The sequence below is a fragment of the Geospiza fortis genome, unplaced genomic scaffold (genome assembly GCF_000277835.1).
Source record: "Geospiza fortis unplaced genomic scaffold, GeoFor_1.0 scaffold346, whole genome shotgun sequence".
In the NCBI taxonomy this organism is placed as follows: Eukaryota; Metazoa; Chordata; class Aves; order Passeriformes; family Thraupidae; genus Geospiza; species Geospiza fortis.
The window spans coordinates 735,181-758,042 of record NW_005054361.1 but is presented as its reverse complement, the minus strand read 5'-3'; the positions used below and the strand labels follow the sequence as shown (position 1 = coordinate 758,042).

General features: G+C 38.3%; 1 protein-coding gene across 1 annotated transcript in view; it reads left to right on the top strand.

Moving 5' to 3' along the window:
• The window catches only part of AVL9 (AVL9 cell migration associated), a 33,019-nt gene that overhangs the window by 1,653 nt on the left and 8,504 nt on the right, over positions 1 to 22,862 (top strand). Inside the window, exons 2-12 of the mRNA XM_014308179.2 lie at positions 5,307 to 5,427; positions 7,484 to 7,569; positions 9,825 to 9,896; positions 10,710 to 10,799; positions 11,156 to 11,222; positions 11,906 to 11,946; positions 13,064 to 13,102; positions 16,600 to 16,669; positions 17,261 to 17,808; positions 20,553 to 20,687; positions 21,467 to 21,686. Of these exons, the coding sequence (XP_014163654.1) occupies positions 5,307 to 5,427; positions 7,484 to 7,569; positions 9,825 to 9,896; positions 10,710 to 10,799; positions 11,156 to 11,222; positions 11,906 to 11,946; positions 13,064 to 13,102; positions 16,600 to 16,669; positions 17,261 to 17,808; positions 20,553 to 20,687; positions 21,467 to 21,686 (1,489 nt within the window). The remainder of the gene's footprint in view (positions 1 to 5,306; positions 5,428 to 7,483; positions 7,570 to 9,824; positions 9,897 to 10,709; positions 10,800 to 11,155; positions 11,223 to 11,905; positions 11,947 to 13,063; positions 13,103 to 16,599; positions 16,670 to 17,260; positions 17,809 to 20,552; positions 20,688 to 21,466; positions 21,687 to 22,862) is intronic.

The window sequence follows — 22,862 nt, the reverse complement described above, 5'->3', positions numbered from 1 at the left end:
ACTGCCTGTCAAATGTTTTAGTGCAGTAGTTTAGCTGGACATGCCCATATATTTGGAAATTCCTCTTTTATCAGTTCCTTTTTAAACCCTTCTTCTGATTGTGTACTTGCAATTTAGTCAAAGACACTATCAATGCATTTTTCTTAAAGAACTATCATGTTAATTCCTAGATGTAGAAACTTAAATGCATTTTTCCTTGCCTGCTCTCATGTTTTCTTATTGTGACTTAATGAATGCATAGTAAATTTATTCTGGCTAGGAAGTGCCTTCAAAGACAAGGAACAAAATCAGATTGCCTCGATTTTTTTTCTCTCCCCACTAGAATTGTGTGTTCATTGGTGCTTTGCATCCAAACGGTTAGATTCAATACAAACTGCATTTTAAAGGTTAGTTAATGCTGCAGAATTCCAGAAAAATAAAAAATGTTAGTTCCAGAAATTCAGTTGTACTTCCGTTTAAGGAGTTCTTATAAACTAGATTTTATTTTAATAATAAATCTTGATAATTCACAAGAGTTGAAGTATTCTATGTAGTGAAGAGCGCAGTTATTTATTTCTCCCCTGAACCTCAAGACAATATTCTGTATTGGTTTTAGTTCTGAAATCCATCAGGACCCATCTGCTTAGAGGACATGACAGTTTGCACAGGCAAAAAGCATTGCCATCAAAACCCCTTGACAGGCGTGACCAATATTTCCAGCTGGAACGAAGATCCCAGACACTTGGAAGAGTAAGAAATGGATATACTAGTTCATGTTTTATGTAGTTTATTTTGAAGTCTCTCAGGAGTTCAGCTTTGAATTTGAATTTCATCTTGTTGAGTCTTCTTTAATTCAACTTAGGAGACAACAATGTCTAAAATTTTCTCTGGCAGTGAGCTCTGAAAACTTGTGTCTATATCTTTGTTTCTGTTCACTATTGGGCTTTATGAAAACATTTTATTTCTCATATTTGCAGGCATTTTTGTAGTGATACATATATTAATGACATACAGGGACATTTAAGTGCATGTTTATGCATGCACATACATGTGTGGATGGATTTACATAACAAGCAGTTATATTTAAATTAAAAATGAGCTTCTCTTTCTTCTTTTTGTGAAGAGGATGAAAAAGAGGTATGAGACAGGTCACTTCAGTAGTCCTATCTCTTCCCCCTGTCATGGTTTGTCTTAGGTTTAAGGTAGAAAATTATAAGAAAATAACTTTTTAAGTTGCCTTCCCTAGGAACACTGCTCTGTAATTTGCACACACAGGCTGGGAAAGGTTTTTATTGAGACTAATTGTTTGAAAACTCAGAACTGATAGAACTGAAATTCTATTTACCCCATTATTACCACCTCTATACATATGCACTGCTCGGTTTCATAATTTTCAAGAACTGTGAGGTTTTAGCCATTTTTCAAAGCTGCTCAATATTCTTGTAACACTTTGTTTTTGAAATAATGGTTTCTTTCCGTACAAAGGATTCCTAACTGCGATTGATGCAAGTCTGCAAATTGAGCTGGTGAAATCAAGCAGAACATCTAGTGGATAGGGAACAGTTAGGGTGAGTTTCATCTGCATTGTCAGTCATCTGCAAGTTAGGCTTAGAGCTAACTCTCTTCAGAGATGGTCAGAAGAAACAGATCAGATGAATCACCCTCTGCAGGTGTTTGTTTTCTCTGACTTTGCAGAATACTTAGGAAAACTGCCTCGGAGATCTTGCTTTTTTACGTACAGTCAGCTGACATGACTCCCACCTGCAGTGACTGCTTATTTAATACCAAAAGTCAACCTTTCTCATCACTGGGAACTGTTAAGTTGGAGGAGGAATGAAAAGGAGTCCTCCAGGGCATTGCATGCTCTTCTTGCTGTTGGATTTTCCTGTTTCTCTGTTACTTCCATGCTTTTGGTACTTTGGCCAGCAGCAATTCTATTAAACTGCATGAATGTGACTCCTCCTTAGAAACCAGGATATGTCCTATATGGATCCTATTGGGGAGGAGGAGAAATAATACTATGTCATAATGTAAATCGGGACTATCATTAAGTGTATCTGTAAAATAGAGTATTTAAAGCCACTTAAGCAGTTTTAATTTTGATTTGCCTGAGTTTTGTGATCTTCTCTTATACCCACACATGCATACAGAAATTTATAATAAAACTGGTTTTTGAAAGAAGACAACTAATAGAAAACAAGATTGTCATCAGTGTCAATTAATGCCTGTACAGTTTATTGAATTTGGAACTGACAGAACCTGCAGAAATCCCTGTTGCTGGGATTATTGGATAGCAGCTGAGGTGTTGATAGCATATTGTGAGCTAGAACAAAGTAGTTCTTCATCAAATTTCACACTGTAAAAAGAACACAGGAGCCAGATTTCTCAGCTTTATTCTGGACTTTGAAAAGGAGTGTTCCTTAGTGAATGCATGTTTTTCATGGAGCTTGACTCATCTTACCCATCTTTCCTTTAAATTTGTCTCCTAATTCATTATTTGGCTGCAGTGCAAAATACAGTGGTAATTCTGAAGGTGCTTGGAAGCAATGATGTCTTAAATCCTTAAAGTATTTCTCTGTCAGGAATGATGCATTTAAGGTATTTGCTGGAATCTAAGGGAACTCAGGGTTTCTTCTGTTTTTGTTAGAAAGAAGCTCCTCCAGAGGTGAATTTGAATCTCTCTCTGTTGGCCATGGAGTGAAATAAAATACCCGAGTCAGGACCCAAGTGTAGATGCTCCTTGACTATCTATGTTTTAAACTTAGTAACTGTGCTATATTTATTGCTAAAGTTACTCCTGCAAGATTCTAGTAATCATTTTGTAAACGGTGTTTTCAGCCAGCCAGTTTGAATCTGAACATCAGCAAAAGGTGTGATACTACAGACATTTATGTGAAGTTTCTACCATTTTAATTTTGTTATCTACCATTTTAATTTTCTTATTTGTGACTTGAAAAGGATAGCAGGGAATTCTCAGGATATATATGTGTACTAAATTCTCTGCTCCTTGTATGCATGCTAATTCTGCTGTTAGTCTCTCATTTAAACGTCAGATACTTTTTTTTTTCTTAGGGGCATATTTTGTTTAAAAGACTCTGTGGATGTTACAGGGTGTTACAGGGGTGCCTTCTCTGAGAGAAGCTTCTGCCCCTGCCAGAAGCTTTCTCCATGTCTGCCAGAGCCAAGGAGAGACTCAGGGCTGGTCAGTGCCCATCAGGGGTGGTGGTAGCACCTCTGGGTTCCTGTGTTTGAGAAGGAAAGTTATTGCAAAGCAGCAAATTGCAGCCAGAGCAGAGAGGAGTGAGAGTATGTGAGAGAAACAGCCCTGCAGACACCAAGGCCAGCGAATCAGGAAGGGCTGGAGGTGCTCCAGGCCCTGGAGCAGAGATTCCCCTGTGGGCTGTCATGACAGCCACAGCAAGGCAAGGCTGTCCCCCTGCAGCCCAGGGAGGTCCATGGAGGAGCAGAGATCCACTTGTAGACACCCCCATGGCAGAGCAGGCAGAAGCCTGAGGGAGGCTGTGGCCCCGTGGGAAGCCTGTGCTGGAACAGACTCCTGGCAGGACTTGTCACCCCACAGGGGACCTGCACTGGGATCTGTCCCTGAAGGACTGCACTCTGTGGAAGGGACCCACCCGGGTGAGCAGTTCATGAAGAACTGCAGCCTGTGGCAAGATCTCACTTGGGTGAAGTTCATGGAGCAGTCTGCTGGGACAGGGCCCCCATGCTGGAGCAGGGGAAGGATTCCTCCCTCTGAGGAGGAGGCAGCAGCAGAGACAGCGTGTGATGAACTGACCACGAACCATTCCCATCCCCCTGCACTGCTGGGGGAGGAGGTAGAGAATCAGGAATAAAGTTACGTCCAGGAAGGAATTAACCCACCCCAGGGTGGGGAGAAAGTATTTTCAAGATTTGGGTTTACTTCTTATTATCTTGCTCTGTTTTATTGCCATAATTTCCCCAAGTTAATTTCCCCAAGCCAACAATTTCTGTTTTGCCCATGACAGTGGCTGGTAAGTGAGCCCTCCCTGCCCTTAGCTTGACACATGAGCCTTTCATTATGTTTTTTCTACCTTACCCAAGTGAGGAGGAAGGTGATAGAGCAGCCTTGGTTGGCTCCTGGTGTCCAGCCAGGGTCAACCTACCCTAACAAGGAATAAGAAAACTTGAAATTGATACAAGTAGCAAGGCTGATTTCTCCTAGTGTTTTCTTGTCCTTTGTACCTTTTTCTCAAGTTGGCAACAGTTGTAGACAGTGACATCGTGTGTTAAGGTGAAGAATTTCACTTTTCCTCGGTACGCTCATCTTTCACAGGTTTTTTCTTTTGATGTTATTATTATTACTATTTTATTTTATTTTATTATCCATCAAATGCTAAGATTATTTATATGCTTGCTTTGTCATGATCTTTATTTTCCATGTGTACATACATTTTACAGCTCATTAACTAAATATCCCTGGAGAGAAGTTGCAGTATCAATAAACAGTTTCTTTTACTGAGAAGTCTGTGTTTGGATTTTATTTGCTGAATTAAAAAATGCTGTCTGGAAAAGAGTTGGTGGAAGTGGCTGGAAACCCAGAGGGGTCTCCATAGGAGAAGAAGATTGCACTGTAAAGATGCTGATTGTGGGGATCTGTGGTGGATGTGTAGTGTAGTGCAAGAAATGGAAAGGTTGTCCCTATTTCTAGGAAAAAGAGGAAAATGGCAATTAAATGAAAGGCAAAATTGAAAAGCAGGATTTCTTCCGTGAAAGGAAAAGGAGATACTTTTGGCCATTGTGCAGAACATGTTGCAGTCAGGGACATAAAAATATATAAACCACTGTTTTGCTGTTAATATGGTTTCTGGGATGATTCAATGTCTTGCAGGGTAAAAGAGAGGCCTGCACGTGTCAGCATTACCCAGTCATGAGCACCTGAAGGGCTGGGAAGTCAAATCTGCTTTCAGGATATGTGTGCCCCAGCAATGACCCCTACTGTTGTTGCAGGTGTGGCAATGTGCTGCTGGCTCTGCACACAGGGAAGAAGATATTCAGCTCTTGGGTGCTGTTTTCTGCTTGAAGATCTCTTTTTGTTTCTCTTGAGGGAGAGGAATTAGGCTCTAAAAGCCAAATCTGCCCAAGGCCTGTTAGTTAAACCGCACAAGTCAGTCTGTGGGTGCATTGAAGGAAGAGACAAGACAAGCAATGCTAGTTGGAAGAAAACCATTTATTTCCCGTAATATTGGTAGGAAAAAAGTGTTAGGGTGAATCATAGAGGCTTGCTTGTATGGTAACTTTAATGTATTCTCTCTTTTTCTCCCCTTTGTTTTCATTTGTTTGTTTAGGTTGAATTTTCCTATCCTCCCCTAAAACCTGGAGAAGGCCATGACAGCCACAGTTTACCAGAGGAATGGAAGTACTTGCCATTTCTTGCCTTACCAGATGGCGCTCACAACTATCAGGAAGGTGAGAAATGAGACAGAAAAGCTGTGTGTACTTCTACTGCAGCCCAGAGAATAAACCTGATACCTGAACAGCTGACCTGTGATTCTTTTTGCTATTATACTTCCTGCACTTTTTGTTGAAGTTGCAAAACACATTGGCAATGATATATTCCTTTAGGTGAAAGTAAGGGTGTACCTCTTACATCCAGAATTCAGATGTTAGTGAAAACTTCAGGGTTACATATCAATTTTGCATAGTTCTAGCACAAAGCAAGGCTGCTGGCTTTCTCAGAAGTTCTTGAAGGGTGAATAAACTCTCCTCTGCTAATTTAGAGATGCTTAAAAATGAGCTACAAGTCATGGAAAACCATGTCCGTATAATGGTGTGAGCTTTAAAAGCGTTTTTGTTGGCAGAATAAAGATAGAAATATCCATTTGGCATATAGTCACCACCAAGTTTGTGGCACTTTTAATTTTTTTAATATTGCATTTATTCCTTTATTAGCAATTCTGTTAACCCCTGACATTTATATTTGTGTCCAGTTGTTTCATCTTTTTTTTTCTGCACAGCAGACAAGGAAGTCACTTTAAACAAAAATCACAGAAACACTTAATACTACTTTTAATTTATTTAGTTTTTTAACTTGATATACTTAGCTTCCTTATTGTCCAGTTTTTGGAGATCTCATTTGGAAACAAAAGAAGTTTATCAAAATAGTCCCTTTCCTAGCAGCAGTAAGAATGCCTCTGACTGCTCTGGGCCACGATTTTTGCTGAATTTCTGCATTGTTAAATACATTACAAGAAGTTGACAACATTCAAAGGTAGGAAAATCAAATGCAGCTGCATTTACCTGCTCTTTCTTGTCTCAGTACCATTCCAGTTAATACTCAACTTTAAGCATTTTTATTGCTGTGCTAGAAGAATATAAATGTTTATTTTTTGGTAAGGACAAAAAAGTTGGCAACAAAGGGGAAATATATATCCTTGTGTTTTATAGGCAAGAATACACATGAACTTGAACCAGGCAAATAGATTTTCTGATAATAATTGTATTTCATTTACTGTAACTTTATTAGATATCTGGTTTTGAGTTTTAAATTAATGCCTATGGATAGTTACATTTGTGCAAAGAGGATGACTTGGTACAGGAAATCATCATACAGATTTTCTAAAACCCTAGAGTGATCTCCAGAATATAAATTTGATCAAGCTAGTAAGCTTTATTATAAGAAGTCCTGCTCTCTATTGGTCATAATGCATGTGGGATTGTCTCTCCTGTTCATTTTCTTACTATGAAGCAAACAAAAAATTAATAGTTGGTTTCAAAAAAGATTTCACTCATGTTTTGAAAGGAGAGGACAACTGTCTTTGCTTGGGCTTTAACAACTTTTTTGCAGTAGCAGCAGGTGTGTGTGTATATGTGTGTGTGTTTGTATATCTCAAGCCATAAAAGTCTTTCTCTTGTCATATTTCATAGATACTTTTCTTTTTCATTTTGCACTTGCACAGAGACACTAATTATTTTCTGTAAGACTAGGTTTCACAAATTCTTTTTGGTAGTGTAGTGCTGGTGGTGGTGCAGATATCTACCTTGGCAGAAGTAGGAGCTGCTCTAACCTTTCAACTGTGTGTATCCTCCTTGCTGTTTGAGATTTTTTTCCCTATCTTGACTCTGTTTGCCTCCTTAATGACATCACACTCTGAGCCGTACACACTGACTCACAGTGCCTTGCCTTTGCTCCTTTGTGCTGAACTGGGAAAGCAGCATGCCTGTAGCTTTCAGTGGTGCTTCTCTGCTGTCAGCAGCTGCTTCTGAAAAGCAATGTTGGCTTGGTCTAGCTAAACATGAAGCTGTCCTGCACACCTGGAGATTCTTCCACAAGTTATCTTGCAATGTGAAAACTAATTTGGGTCCAGACATAACTTTATAGGTAACTTGTTCGTTTTTATTTTTATTTTTTTTTAGAAATAAGTGTCTGCCAGTACTTTCTGCAGTAAACATTTAAGGAATGGTGAAAATAAATATACCAAACTCTTGTTAGTGAATGACAAAATAGTCTTGTCTTTTTTTCCAGATACTGTGTTTTTCCACCTGCCTCCGAGGTGCGGGGATCGAACCACGGTGTATGGCGTCTCTTGCTATCGGCAGATTGAAGCAAAGGTAACCTTCCAAGTTGGGAATTAATTATATTAATGAATAACAGGCTCAATGCATTAACAAACCTAAAATTCAGTGGCTTGCATTACACCAAGAGGCAAAAACTGCATGATTGTGTTACATTAAAAGTCTCTGAAAGTGCTCACAGTATGTAGCTCCAGAACTTGAGAAGTATTCTTTCCCATACATCAGCAGGTGTATTGTGATCTTCTGAAATATTTGAGGCAATTGAAAAATACATTTTGTTTCTTGAGAGCCAATCCAGCCATCAGCACCAAGCAGCAAAACTCAACTGACAGTCTGTCAAGTGGCAAAGTTAAGTTTTCAGGCAGTAGGCCTTCTGAGTGGAAAAAGTTGAAATTTCTCCCCATAGATAATTTGAGTTCTTCCTGGGATCTGGCCGTGCAAGTGTAGGGATGTTTCTCTTCACCTGCTCCCATTGCCAAATGTACACTTGCAGAGTAAACTGGAATCTTCCCATTCATGGTAGCTGCTTAGTGATACCAATCTTTAGCAGTAAAACTGAAAAATTGAGGAGAGCCACAGTGTGCACATGATCACACTGAGGAAATTAAGTATTCGATCTACTCAAATCATTCCATGTTTTCAAAAATAGTAATGGCAGTATGATCTCTGCACTTAGAATTGAGAAGTTATTACAAATTTCTTTTTAAATGACTTATTTTTTTGCAGTGAATTGCCAATAATCTGGAATGTCACGTGGGTTTGATTCACCCTCTGAATATATGACTTGTTTATATACTCTGTTTCTGTGGTAATTGGGATGTCACGTGGGTTTGATTCACCCTCTGAATATATGACTTGTTTATATACTCTGTTTCTGTGTTAATTGCATCTTGATTATATTTCAAGTTCCTATTCTTGCTCTAGAGAAATTTTACTCATGCAGTTTTTAATTCCATTTCTTTTGAACTAAATTCCACTTTGGTTTTCGTTCACTCATTATTTTTGCACCAGCCTTCACTGTATTCTGTGATTTAGAGTCTTGCTGTATTTAACTATGCAATAACTTACCTTTATTGTGCTCTTGATTCCTGTTTATGCTTTTTAGTAACCAATTAAAAAGATAAGTAGATCTTTAAAATGAACTCTTTGGAGCAATTAGAATAAAACCCAGTATGTTTCATATGACAGCTCTAGCACTCTCCCCATCTGTCCTTTTTGATATGTGGGCTGCAGTCCATACATTTTCTGTTTTGTACAGTTAAGAGAATCATTTGTGTGTGTTCTGCCCTCACCATTTCTAGGTTTGCTGTTAAGTGCTGGGACCATTTGTTCTGGCTGAGAATGTAGCTTATTTTGTGGATAAGCTTTTATTTTATGAGTGGCTCAAAAAAGATGCTTGATTATGAAACAAGAAATTTCTAAGCAGAGACTTTGTAATCTGGTCCATTTTCACAGATGTTAGAGAGGAGCAAGTGATGTGGTGTGGTTTCTCTCCCATACATTCCCCTGAGTTAAAATGCCATTTCCTTTTCCTATTGCCTTTTTCTCACACTGGTGTCTTTTAAATGGTGCTTTGCCCGTCATCACAACTGTGTTTGGATCTTTGCTGGACATAATGAGATGAGAATACAGCTCTGACATGTCAGTGTTATGACCCTTTTTACTAGGTAGAATCATAGAATCAACATACAGTGGTTTGGGTTGGAAGGAGCCTTAAAGATCATCTGTTTCCAGCTCCCTGCCATGGGCAGGGATGCTGCCCACTGGACCAGGTTTCTCAAAGCCTCATCCAGCTTAGCCTTGAAAGCTGCCAGGGATGGGGCATCCACAGGCTCATTGCTTTTCTAGCCAACGTCCAAGTGCTTGAATTCCCCCATTAGGATGAGAACTTGTGAGCACAGTGCTTCTTCTTCTTGAAGCAAGGCCTTGTTGACAGGCTCCCCCCGATCAGGCAACTTGTGGTAGACCCCAGCCAGGTGTCCTTTGTAGGTGCTGTCCTTAATTTCTACCCACAAACTCTTGACCTGTTTGTGGCTGTTTCTCAGAGGCAGCTCTTCACAATCTCGCCATTCCTCAGCATAGGGGATGACACCCGTGCCCCTCCTTCCCAGCCTATCTCTTGTGAAAGCGTAAGAGCATACGGTTGCATGGTTTGGATGTTCCACCACTGAAGATAGCTAGTTTTAGGATTTTGTTTTAATTGGGGGGTAGTATTTGGCAACTAGACTTGGGAAAGAATTCTTTTTGAAATGATGTTTGGGTAAAAACACTGTAATACTTCTATTTTTTAGGCTTTAAAAGTACGGCAAGCAGACATCACCCGAGAAACTGTACAGAAAAGTGTCTGTGTTCTCAGCCAGCTGGTAAGAATGTTTGTTTAACTCCCAAAACACTTTCAGGTAACTTTAACAATTGTTCTTCCATATTCTTATTTGGAACATTTGGCTTCAAACATCTGTCTTAGCCATTTCAGAGTAACAAAATACTGGAATAAAATTGAATTGGAAGGCTGTGGCATTTGAGTGAGCTGCCTTGATTTGTGGTATCTGCTTGTAATTGGAAAAGTGTCTGCCTGTTGTTATGGATGAGGATACTCTGATCCTCCTTAAATGCTACTAACTCAATTTCATGTAGTAGAATTGAGGAGTTTGGCTGGTATAATCATGGAATGGGTAGGGTTGGAAAGGGCCTCAAAGATCATCTAGCATAGTAGCTGGTGAGAGTGGCTACCACCTTCAACTGTGAGGGAGGGTTTCTGATAGCCACACACACAGCATATTCTTGTTTTGAAGAGATATCTTTTATTTCTGCCTATTCATCAAAAGCTGCTGGTCACCAGGCAGGGAACAGAAATTCTTTTTGTGCTTAAAGCTGAAGAAAGAACTGTTATTGGAGCTCTTACTTTTATGAACAGTGTTAAAACAGGAAACTACTTTTCCAGAAAGATGTTCAGTGAGGGTATGGTACATGAAAATGGGAAAAAAATGAAATTATCATCATTTAAAATGAGCACAGGAGAGAGATGCTGGGAGTTAGCTGCTGAGGACTGCCCATCCATGAACTCTCTGTATAATAAAGTGTCAGTATTGCAACATAAGCATGGAAGAAGATTAAAGTTCAAAATGAGTGACTAAATAGTTTCATTCACTTGCTTTTGTGTTTGTTTTTCTTCCAAGCCTTTGTATGGGTTACTTCAGGCAAAGCTGCAGCTCATCACACATGCATATTTTGAAGAAAAAGACTTCTCACAAATTTCAATTCTAAAGGTAATTTTCCAGTAAAATCCACACAGAATAGTTTTCAGTGTATGGCCACAAACTTTAGTATTTTAATTTAATGCTCAAATATTCCTTTTGCATAAGTCATTCAGTTATTCAACTCCTGTAATACTTTAATATGAACTAAATGTACTACCCTAATCTGATAGAGTCAGCTTTCTGATCGTTATGAGATACAAGTGTGGTTGTCAGCCTGTATCTCTGTTGATTGCATTAGTAAAACTTTGCTTTCTTTCTGGAGTAAGCCGCTGAAATCCTTAAATAAGTGAATTTTATTTATTCTGAGTTTTGTGTGACCATATGCCATTAACACCTCTTTTTGGCCTTTGTTCTAACTTCTACAGGAACTTTATGATCATATGAATAGTTCCTTGGGCAATACTTCATTAGAAGGGTCACAAGTTTATCTTGGTAAGTGACTTGTTTTGTACAAAGCAGCAGAGATGATGTTACACTAAACAACACATGCCTCTACTGAGCTAGTTTGTTGATGTGCATTAAGAGGTTCAGCACCAGAGGTCTGCATTTCTTTATTAATAGATTTAAATAAATGTAAAATGTAGTGTTGCTTTCATAATAGGAGTCAGTTGCAGGTTGAAACCATATTACTCCTTGACCTAACAATCTGACTAGCAGCTTTTTCTGACTAGCAGTTTATCTGCTTTTGGTAGACAATACCTTCTTAAGTTTTAGATTTAGCACCCCACACCATCCAATTGTTCAAGCTTGCGTGTTACTACCTGTTATTTAGGATATCTCACCACCCAGTTCTGACTCCTCCCTGTGCTTTCTGAATGCACAGTGTAGTATTTACCTCATGCTACTAATGCTCCCTAAAGCTGTGTGGCAGCCAACAGGTGTTAACTCAGAGCACAGCTACTCATGTTATTCTTGTCTCTATTGTCAATGAATTCTTGCTCCCACAAAAAAAAAAAAAAAAAGGGAATTTTGTATGAATTCTGCTTTGAAATAACCAGGTTCACAGAGAATCCATAATGGATATTTCCCACGTGCTGAAAAATGGTGACAAGAAGTAAATTAGTATCCCTATCAGCTGTTGAATTGTAACAATTGCTCTCTTTCTGGTGTCTCAGGTCTGTCTCCTCGGGATCTTGTTCTCCATTTTAGACACAAGGTAGGTATCCTCTACTCGATATTTAAAGGACTGCACTATTTAGAAATAGAAATATAATAGAAAAATAGACATATCTAGACATACCTGAGCTAGGAGTAAGAAGACAGTTTCCTAAGTACTGGTATTTACAGCCTCCTGATTTTTCCCTCCAATTCCACCTGCATAACTTCAGTGAAAGCACATTCCAGACTAAGGAGTTTTGTTAGTCTGAGAGATTTCTGGAGATTTCTAGGTTTGTGGGACATTTTTTAGTCCTGTTCCAAAGTGCAGATGCTATGTCATTTGTGATCTTGTTTCTATTTCCTGTTTCTTGTTTGATGCATATGATAAAAAGACTATTGCTAAAGTCTGTGCAGACACAATTTGGAGCATTTTTCCTGTGTTTTGTAAATTTTGTAGCTTCTGCCATCACAGAACCTGAGGGGACTTGGACCTGTCCTTCTTTTTCCTAATTTCTGTTGAAATTGAGTATATGTGCTATAGCTAAGGTACAAACAGCATTTAGAATCTTTTATTAACTGAGATGCATCAAGGAAACAACTTTGAGGATCTGAATTTCATGGTCTATTTGCACCTGCTCAGTAGATTTTTGGGGTAGAACTCATTTTTGTTTAACTTCAGATGTCTGCCAGTCATACCCCAGAAGCATCTGTGTTTTTCCTTGAGTGTAGAGAGTCTGGACAGCCACTTCTGATCTAGATGCCTAAAATTAGGTGAGGTGGATATTCTTCTTGGTATTTTGCTGGATTTTTTTTTCAGTAATTCTGTGGAGGAACTCTTTTATGTTTATGTAGCTTACTGTTTTTTAAAATGCTGGAATTGTGCAATGTGTTCTTTCTGCTAAGCTATGTATGCTTCAAATTACACAGTTCTTTTTTGTGGAGGTTTTGGTTGTTTTTTGGGGTTTTTTTTTTCCATCTCATGCTATTTTTAAATGTGTGCTCAGGTGGAGAAAGGGTACTGGAACATTGGTTTTCACTGGTCAAACGCATTTGGTCATTTGATTGTTATGCAGTGATTAACACAAAACCTTGAAGAAGAGGTTATGCTTGCACATTATTTTTGAGAAATAGCACTGGTTCACTCACCATTTTTTTCTTTTTGTGTTTTTTTTCAGGTCTTGATCCTTTTTAAATTGATTCTTCTAGAGAAAAAGGTAACATTTTATAAGCTGAGGCAGGTAGTTTAAATAGAAACAGCTGTTAAATATTTTTCATCTGTAAAATAGAAGCATCTGAAGTCATATCAACAACTTTGCATCAATATATAAATTAGGTTATTAGGCTTAAAGAAACTGCTGTGTGTTGACCTATACATTTGCCTCCACTTCTATTCTGTCCACACTTTGTTTCTTTAATTGCTATCATAGCCAAAGTAAAATGTGATGAAATGTGACCAGAGAAACATAACCTACTGTAAAATATAGGATGGGATACAAATGAGATGCAGATAGGTACCTGTGTGGAGGAACTGATAGGAAATGTGGGTACCTAAAAAAGCACAGCTTTGTGGAGATTCAGTAAGTAGAACTTCTGGTTCAGGCTTTAAATAGACAGACCAAAAGAAAGGAGTGCTAGAAGTATCCTTCAGACCTGAATTCCATGGACACCTGCAGGAGACAATGAAGAGAGCTGTATCTGTTAGGTCAGGCTGAACTCAGATTATAAATTGGTAATAACTGCTGGATTCTAGGATCAGTGCTTGCTTTGGACTATCTTACTGCCTCAGAAGCAATGCTGTTTTAGTAATTTAAGTGTAATATGCAAAATGTGAAAGCAGATGTGAAATCAAGACTTTTTTCTCCTTCTGTGTTCATATTAATGCCCTAGAGCAAGAACTTAGAGTGGAATGACTGTATCAGCTGCCAGACATATTTATGCGGGGTTTTTTTTTCATTTTGCTTTAAAAATGTTATTTAAAGCTTTGTTTCAGTTTCCCAAATGCTACTTTTTCTTCAGTGAACCTGGTGTATTAAAACCCAATTTCTTCAGAGTGATGGGAAGGCATGTTAGGATTTCCTGTTAGCTGCAGCTGGAAAGTCAGTAGGATTTAATCTATAAGTTATCAAAACAGTTGTGATGATGTTTATTTAAGTCTATATCTTAGACCTAGATAGTTTTCATGAGGCAGTAAATATGCTGTTCTGTTTTAAAATAGATGTAGCAGCTTCCCCAAAGCTTTTGCACTTGTCGCTTAATTGTGTAAGTCAGATATACCTTGACAGCTCTCAGTATTTGTTGATGAGAATAAATGCAGTTTCTGCATTAAGGAGGCATATGCTGAAGATGACTATACTAAAGGCTATGCAAAAGTACACTTGAGAAAATACAATTATGGCACAATAGGGGTCACCAGATCAGTTCAGCATTTGGACATGTACAAAGAAAATACTTCACTGAGCTACAGTTCTTTTGTGAAACTGCTCAAACCACAAGATGCAAATGCCCAGGAAGAGAGGAGAGAGAGGGTTTCCCAAGTGTATTCACATTACTCAAACATACAAAATTGTTTTGAAAGTAACTGAATGCTTATGGAACAAACCTGCAGGTTGCTTTGTGTCTGGTTTTCCCTAAGCTCTGACAGGAAGAAAACACTTGCAATTTCAAAATAAAGTTTTGGTTTTCAGTCACTGCCTGTTTTCTGGCAAATGTTATGGTTTCAGAATAACTGTGGGAATCTGTATGTTCAAAGACTTTAAATATAGTATGCAAGAAGCCATTCATAATGGCAATTTTCCTTGATCTGGAAAATGCCACAGACTAATTTCCTTTAATCTGTAGTAATTTGGTTGATGTTTTTCCACAGGCTAAAAGAATTTTTTTCACCTCTCAGTGGTTATTAGGCTGGAAGACTACTTCCAGATGGTGATCATTTCAATGTCTGCTGCCAGGACCACCCAGTTTGCTGATGTAAATGCAGTAGGCCATGTAGTGGGGTTGGGAGGGGTAGTGAATCCTTATAGACAGAAAGATGGCAGAGGGACCTGATGAAACAAATATAGAAAAGTATTTGCTTTAAGTAAGGGGTATACCTAAACAAAAACCTAGACTGGAATAGATTTCTTTAAAACAAGGTACTTCTTTATAGACTTAATTATTTCTGTAGGCTTAAAAATAAGCTTGGCTAAGAATGCATGGTGTCTGAGAATCTAAACCTGTGGGAGTGTCATAGGCTTTCTGTTGCAGTTCATTGCTATTATACCATGCATTTTTCAGCATATATTATAAAGCAACGTCTTCAAAGTTACACATTTTTATTCCCATTGGAGTCAACCAAAACTCTTTCCACAGATGAGCTGCTTGTTCATCTCATTGTGCTTTTTCAGTGGTTGTTGCTATTTGAATTCACTTATCTTGTATAATGTTTCTGTAGTATATTTAGGATAATATACAGAGTCTGTTTTCAGCTGTGGTACCATTAAATATCATTTGGCCTGTGTTAAGGCTGTGTAGGTCTTTCTTTGTCCCATCAGTTCACTAGCTTGGATATTGGCAAACACTAGTGGGACGTGAGCTATTATTCATCAGTCTCTTCTAAAGTGTCTTTCTTTCTTACAGCAGAAGTCTCTTATGAAGACTAAGTCCAAAAACTTGCACTTTTAATTATGTCATCTGCTTATTAAACTGGATTGCAAAGTCGTAAAGTTAGATTATTCTGTATTCCTTTGCACTCTTGATTCCTTGTAATGCTCATCTATGGTTTTTTACTGGTATTGTGCTGATTAAGGATGTAAAAATGGCATTTTTAGACAAGTTTGCTTTTGTGGGGATTTTTTGGAGTTGGATTGTTTTGGTTTGGCTTTGTTATTTGGTTTTGTTGGTTTGTTTGGGTTTTTTTTCCCTTTTCCCCCTCTTTTTCCCTGAAGGCTTATTTTGAAGAAATTCTAGAAGTAATATTCAGTCTGGCTTCTATTTCTTCTTTCATTGCTAGCCTTTGACACCCCCTTTTGAATTCCTAACTAATTTACTAATTCCAGTCTCTCTGATTCAATTAAGGAGATTCTGTTTTCCCATGTTATGCCTTAAGTGCTTTACCAAAGTTAGTATCACTCATGTATTTTGTTTCTAAAAAATCTTTTTTGTTACATATGAATGTTACTGTAATAAATGCATGCAGCATTTATCCTGTTTTTAGTTTATCTACACATCCTTAATATAACTCCTTAAAAGAAATGTTTTTGCATAGGTTTGTATCAGTGTTCTGGAATTGAGATTATTTGGCCTCTTTGATTTATAACAGAGAATTTAATGTGCTACAAATGAGCAAGAATTTATGCAGCATGCCAGGAACAACTTTTTGCTGTCAGTTCTTCACTAACTGGATCAATTTGGAAAAAATCTTAAAAACCAGTAGAAAAACCTGAATAACTGAGACGTGTGTTACAAACACATGTATATGTATATATAAAACATATATTACAAATATTATATAAGGATTCTGTAGACATATCTAAATGTTTACTTTGAACTGTTGTAGGAAGTTTTGTTAGTGAGCAGACTTTCTAATATAACATAAAAAGCAGTACCTTGAATAGTTTGCATGTGTCATTTGTCATGCATAAGTATAATGTTGTTTTTCTCATTCTCCCCTCCCTAATTCCCTTTCCTCTCTTGCATTCTCTCTTCCTCCCATTGCCCTCCCTCCTGCCACCAGGTGCTGTTTTATATTTCTCCTGTAAATAGATTGGTGGGAGCTCTGATGACTGTCTTGTCACTCTTTCCTGGTAAGAAAAGAAGTTTGAACTTCTTTTTGTATGTTTTCTGGTGATAACTGAGACAGGTTGTGCTGTCACTTGGAAATCAACTCATGTGATAGTGAAGTTAGGTTGATATGTTGACTGAAAAATGAGTGATTTGTGTGCATGTCCATGTACTATGCACACACCTCCTAACACTTACTACTTGCACTTTATGGGTTATTTCTTGTGCTTCATTGGAGCCACTGGATTTTCTGTATTTCCTGTGGGTATAATAGATGGGGCCTCTGAATAAGTAACACATTCCTGTTGAGTTCCTTAAAGCCCCAAAATATAAACTTTTCCTTCCACATGTGCTCCTAAAAGCAAACAAACAAACATAACTCCTAACCTTGCTAATCCTTAGCTTCTAACCAGTCTTCTTAAAGCAAAATGTTAAGGCAGATTCTTTAGGAGAGAAAGTGTAGGTTTGGGTTATTTAACACACCCTCCCTCCCCAAAGTAGTGTTTTAAATTACATTATTTCCTCTGTGTACAAAAAAGCACTTTTTTTCCCCCTACAAAGGTCACTAAAATTTTGATTGAGATGCTGATATTTGTGTTTGCTGTTCTTCCCAGGTATGATTGAACATGGTCTTAGTGACTGCTCACACTACAGACCAAGAAAGAGCATATCAGAGGATGCTGGCTTGCAGGAGAATCCACCACGGTTAGATGACTATGTTTCTGTGTCTGCTGCTGATGCTTCAAATGAAAACTTAGGAATGGGGAAGGGAGACAGGAAGATGACAGGAGATAATTCACTGGAAGGTCAAAAAGCAGATGTGCCTTTCTCCCTGGCCGAGAAGGCTTGCAATGGAGCTCAGTCATCCAACGGAGCTGTGCAGCGCTTGAAAGTTCCTTCCCGTGCTTCTCCAGCGTCCTCAGAAAGTGACTGGGAGACCCTGGATCCCAGCATTTTGGAGGAGGCTCACTTGAAGGAAGGAGAACGTGAGAACCCAGCATCAGAACAGGCAGGAAACCTTCGGAGCAAAGGCGTGAGCTCCGAAGGCCTTCCCATCACTGTGCAGCCCCAGGCAAACACAGGGCACACGGTGCTTGTTCAAGGACTGGTGTCTGGCTTGGAAGAGGACCAGTATGGGATGCCACTGGCTATTTTTACAAAGGTAAGCATGTTCTTTGTGGTACTTGGGAACTCAGAAAGACATTTTTTTTTCCAGAAGTGGCTAATAATTTTGCTTACTGAGCTCCTGGTAGACAGTAGGGTTCTCCAAAACATGTTAGTATGGTCTCTCCTAGGCAGGTGGAAAGGCCTGAGAGGGCCTTGCAAGCATATTTGCATTCCACTTTCATACCTTTAATACTCTTTGCAATTTTTTTGCAATTTTACATGGTGGTAACCTGCATCTCCACTCTAGTTAATAAATTGTATGTAGCAGAAGCTACAGTTTTCTTTTACTCTGAGGAATTGGTGGTCTGGCCTATATAGGGCAAGATCAGAGTACTTCAGAAACCTTTAGATATCTTAATCTAAACAAAGATTCTGAAAGCTCTACCTTTGCTGACACCTAAGTCTATTTTTCTCTTTTGATTTATATCTGTATATGTATTTTTAAATGCATATGTGTATATATGCACAAAATGTGTATATATATACATACATACACACATAAAAAATATATGAGATGAAATTTCACCCTCCTGTCTGTGATAACTCTTTCTGTTTGTCTCTTTATCTGTACATGGTGCTGAGCTGCTGAATTTTAAGCTTGCACTGATATCTAACTGAACTTCAGGTGTTCCAGAATCTCTAAGGACTCTGATAGGCATAGTCAGATAACAAGCAATAGGTCTGGTAAGTAGGGCTGGCTAGTAGGGCTAGTTTCCCATAAAAACCAGGTAAATGTATCCCTTTTAAAGATACTGCTATCGATACAAGAAGTTATTTAGTACATTTCATTGCTTTGTTTTTTATGTAATAAACTTTTAAATGAACATTTGCCCATAGTAGAAGATAGAAGATTCAGATTTATTTCCTCAAGCTGCTGAAGTTCAAAGTGTTTTTGCTTCCTTAGCAGGGGTTAATTTGCATTTCCTTGCAGAATATTGTATTTTACGATTGTGTTTAAGTTTCTCCCTGTAGATTTTGTTGGAAATAATACATTGTGTGGGCCCAAGTGAGCAGCTCAAATGTCATTGCCCTCAATGTATTGCCTCATGTCACCATTAGAAATGTTGTTTCAACAAAGATCTGCATTTGATGTTTGTCCTTACGATCTGTCTAATGTGAACTATAGCCTGTAAATTGTATTTAGTCTAATTCTTTGAAAATACTAGATGGAAAGCAAGAATAAAATAATTGATAAGGGGACCTGCAAGTGCAAACTTTTGTTTGCTGCTGTGCTCATCAGATGGAAAAGAATTTTAAGGAAGCTGACAGTTTCTACGTGTTTGCCTTCTGTTCCACAAAGGCACTTTTCACCTCAGTTCAGCCAGTGTAATTAAAGCAGAAAGGGCTTTGCATGTCTGAGTTAGCAGAAAAATCTGATTCAAAGTTACAGTTTTAACCACTTACTGGAAAGTTTACATCTCATTTAGAGCTCTTAACACAGGGTTGTTTTATGCCATGCCATGGAAAGACTTATAAATCTGACAAATTTGAATGGGAGGAGGTTTTGCCAGGTGGCATAATACATTATCCACGTACACCTGAACATAAGGGAAAATAGCTTGTGGTACTTGTTTCTTTAGTACCAGTTCTGTCAGATCTAATAGTCATTTCATCTGCACTATTTTATAAAAGAACAGCACATGTTCATGAAAATAAAAGTTGTTGTACTTACAAATGTGCATTTGTAAACTGACATTTGATACTTTAAATAGTGAAAGATTTCCCAGACTTTGCTACTTTAGTATACAGTAATTAAGCCTTCCTTTTCCTGCCTCTTAAGCTGTATTTCTTGAAAACTTTCCATCTTAGGTTTGTGATTCCTTTCAAAGCACTGTTGTTCCTCTGACACAGGCTGTTTGTTTTCAGCTGATAAGGACTCATCATCTCTAAGGCCATCCCTGTGTCTCACGCAACAAAAGGGAGTAGTTATGCTCCTTTCTTCCATGTGTTTCCAATTACCATGTACTGGATGATAAAGTGTGTGTGCTCTTTGTTTCTGTCCAGTGTGCCATTAGCTGCCGTGAATAAATTTGCTTTGGGCTTTATGCAGTTGAACAGCTGGAATTAGATGTCAGGAGTATGTTGATCCTATGTTTAAAAAGGACTTTACCTACCTCTCAATAATCCCTCAATGACTAACTCAAAGCCCTTTTTCAAAATGTTTTGTTTTTTTTTTTAAATTGGAATGAAGGGTACTAGATTAATTTACAACCCTGAAGTGGCTAAAAAGCACAGTGTGTTACTTTCTGTCCTCTCCTTCTTAAAGCAGGCTTGCATATGCTTATCAAAAATTGATTGCTATCTCTGGTGTCTGGAAATCCCCACCCGCAAAATGTGGATAGCTGTCGGTAGCTTTCCTGCATTATGTGCCTCCCAACTACCAGAAGACATCATGTGCCCTACTGGAGAGATTAATCCTTATCTCCATTGGCTTCTTGTCTCTGAACTGACCTGAGGCCTCATTGCTTATTATTGCTCTTATTCTGTTGCCTTGAAACACATGAAATTCTCATCCTTTGCTTTGGATTTCAGTTTCAATCCTGAGACTGAAAGGCAACACAATCTCTTAAAAAATTCAATTCACTTCGCAAATGTCATGTAGCAGAGCAACAGATGATTGTGGCTGAAACTGTAATAACCAAGGTTCATTCTGGGTGAAATATGCTGGCTTTTATAAGGAAAACCTCTGAATCTAGGCACTTTTTAAAATGTTATTTCTGTGAATGTCTCTTGCTCCAGGGGTACCTGTGTTTGCCGTACATGGCGCTGCAGCAGCATCATCTCCTGTCGGATGTGACCGTCCGCGGCTTTGTTGCGGGAGCCACCAATATCCTGTTCCGCCAGCAGAAGCACCTGAGTGATGCAATTGTGGAAGTAAGGATCTTTGCATCTGAGCTGGGGGGAGCTGAGATTCTGTTTTAAATGTAGCTTTGCAGTTTCACATGCTTGCCTGAATTCTGAATTCCTTCCATATGAAACAAATTCTCAGCTGCAAAGGTTTGTTAAATTTCTATGACTTGAGAGGACAGGATTAGATAGGCTGTGCAAAACTATTGTCCATGTTTTTATATGTATCTGATATTTGAATTTGCAAGGCACTTCTTGAATTTTTTTTTGTGCTGGTGATGTAATTTCATTTTTCATATAGTGGGCTTTTTCATGGCTTTTTAGTGAGGTCTTCAAAAATAGGTGCTTGCAGATGAAAATCAGATGCAGGTACTGATTTGACTTCCATCTGATTTAATCAAGAGGGTAAAAACACAGCACCTGAATACCCACTGTGCCACTTCTAGCAAATAGACACAACTGTATAATCAGCATCTGGTACCTAAGATGGTTCCATATAGGTAATCACCTTAATAAACAGAGGTGATAATCAAAGAGCATCATACTTCCCCTGCAAAACTTTCTGCCAAATCCTATCAAATAAGCAGCCTTTCACTGTGTGCCAGGGAAATGATTGAATTCTGGATAAATTAGAGCAGTATCTGACTTTCTGAGAACAGTTAGTTCATTGTTTCTTGGGCCATTTGTTTTTTCTTGGTATTTTTGGGGAATGAGGGTCTAGATTTAGGTAGCAATATGTAGTAGTGTAAGTTTGTATAAGCAGTTTTATTTAGATAAATGTTTACCCTTGGAATTATTTCAAACAGATAGAAGATGCTCATGTGCAAATCCACGATCCAGAACTCCGTAAGATCCTGAACCCAACAACTGCTGACCTAAGATTTTCAGATTACTTGGTGAAGCACGTCACTGAGAACAGAGATGATGTGTTCCTTGATGGCACTGGATGGGAAGGAGGAGATGAGTGGATCAGGGCTCAGTTCAGTGCTTATCTTCATTCACTGCTTGCTGCTGTGCTGCAACCAGGTAGAACAGATACCTTGTCTGGGGATGGAGATGAGGGTGGACATGTCAAGCATTTGCTCTATTCCTGCCAATGTGTGGTCTGTCAGTGGATGTCCCTCTGCCTAAAGTTTCATTTTAGGCTGCTTTTTCAGTTGTCTTTGGCTAACCTTGTTATTTCTTGACAAGCTTGTTGTTAATCCTTAATTCACAGTGTTACAGACACTTTCTTATTAAAATGTCTTCTTCTCCTTGATTTAATTAAGTTTTCCTCATAAGTAGAAGTACCTGAAACCTGTATGTGATGAGACTTACAAATTCAAGTGTCTTCTAGACTGTGTTGCAACCTGAAGTTAATTTTGGGAAGCCACTTGGATTTAAGGAGACATGAAGTTAAGCATCTGTCTTCAGGAAGTTTTGCTAGACTGTTCCAGCCCTTTTCCCTTCTTGCCATGGTCTTACTTAGGGATTCACATACTGTGAAAAGTGTCATCTACAGGCTTTATAAGCTTTTGTTTCCTGGAGCTCAAAATATTTTGCTTTAACTCAGAAGGATTTCTCTATGTTCCAACCTTTTTTGTGAATATAAATAAAAGAATCAGTGGTTTTCATTTGTGGAAAATGTTTAGTTTGCCCTGCACTCACTGTGTTAACTTCATTCTCATAATGATTTTTCTCTATTCACACCAATTAAATTCAGATTTTGTTTTGTGGTATATGTGAGAAAACATGGGATTGAGAACCTGATATTAAAGTCTGGAAGATGCCAAGTTCTTGGTCTGACAAAATTAATATTTTAAGAGGATTACCAGATTGATACGAAATATCAGGGTTTTCTGGGATCTCAAACTACTTCACTGTCTGGCTGTTAAATTATTTCCTACACTCTTCAGTGTTTTAAAGGGGTTGTTGTTTTGATAAGTTCATTCCACAGTATTTCCTACTGCAGTTTTGGAATGGATTTGGAAGTTACTAAATTAGAATGAATAATAACAGTACAGCAAAACCCAAGACCAGTGCAAATTGGTTTTGTTCTTGGTTGCTATGTGGCCATTCTTTTCCCTTTTCTGTCATCCTCCAGAGAAAAAGTCAATCTGGATTTTTTTTTCCCCAGTTGAGCTCTTGGAGCTTTATAAATGAATTAAAAATAAGAAAAGTAATTTTTAGCTTTTTTTTTCCCCCTCTTGTCCTGGTACTGTA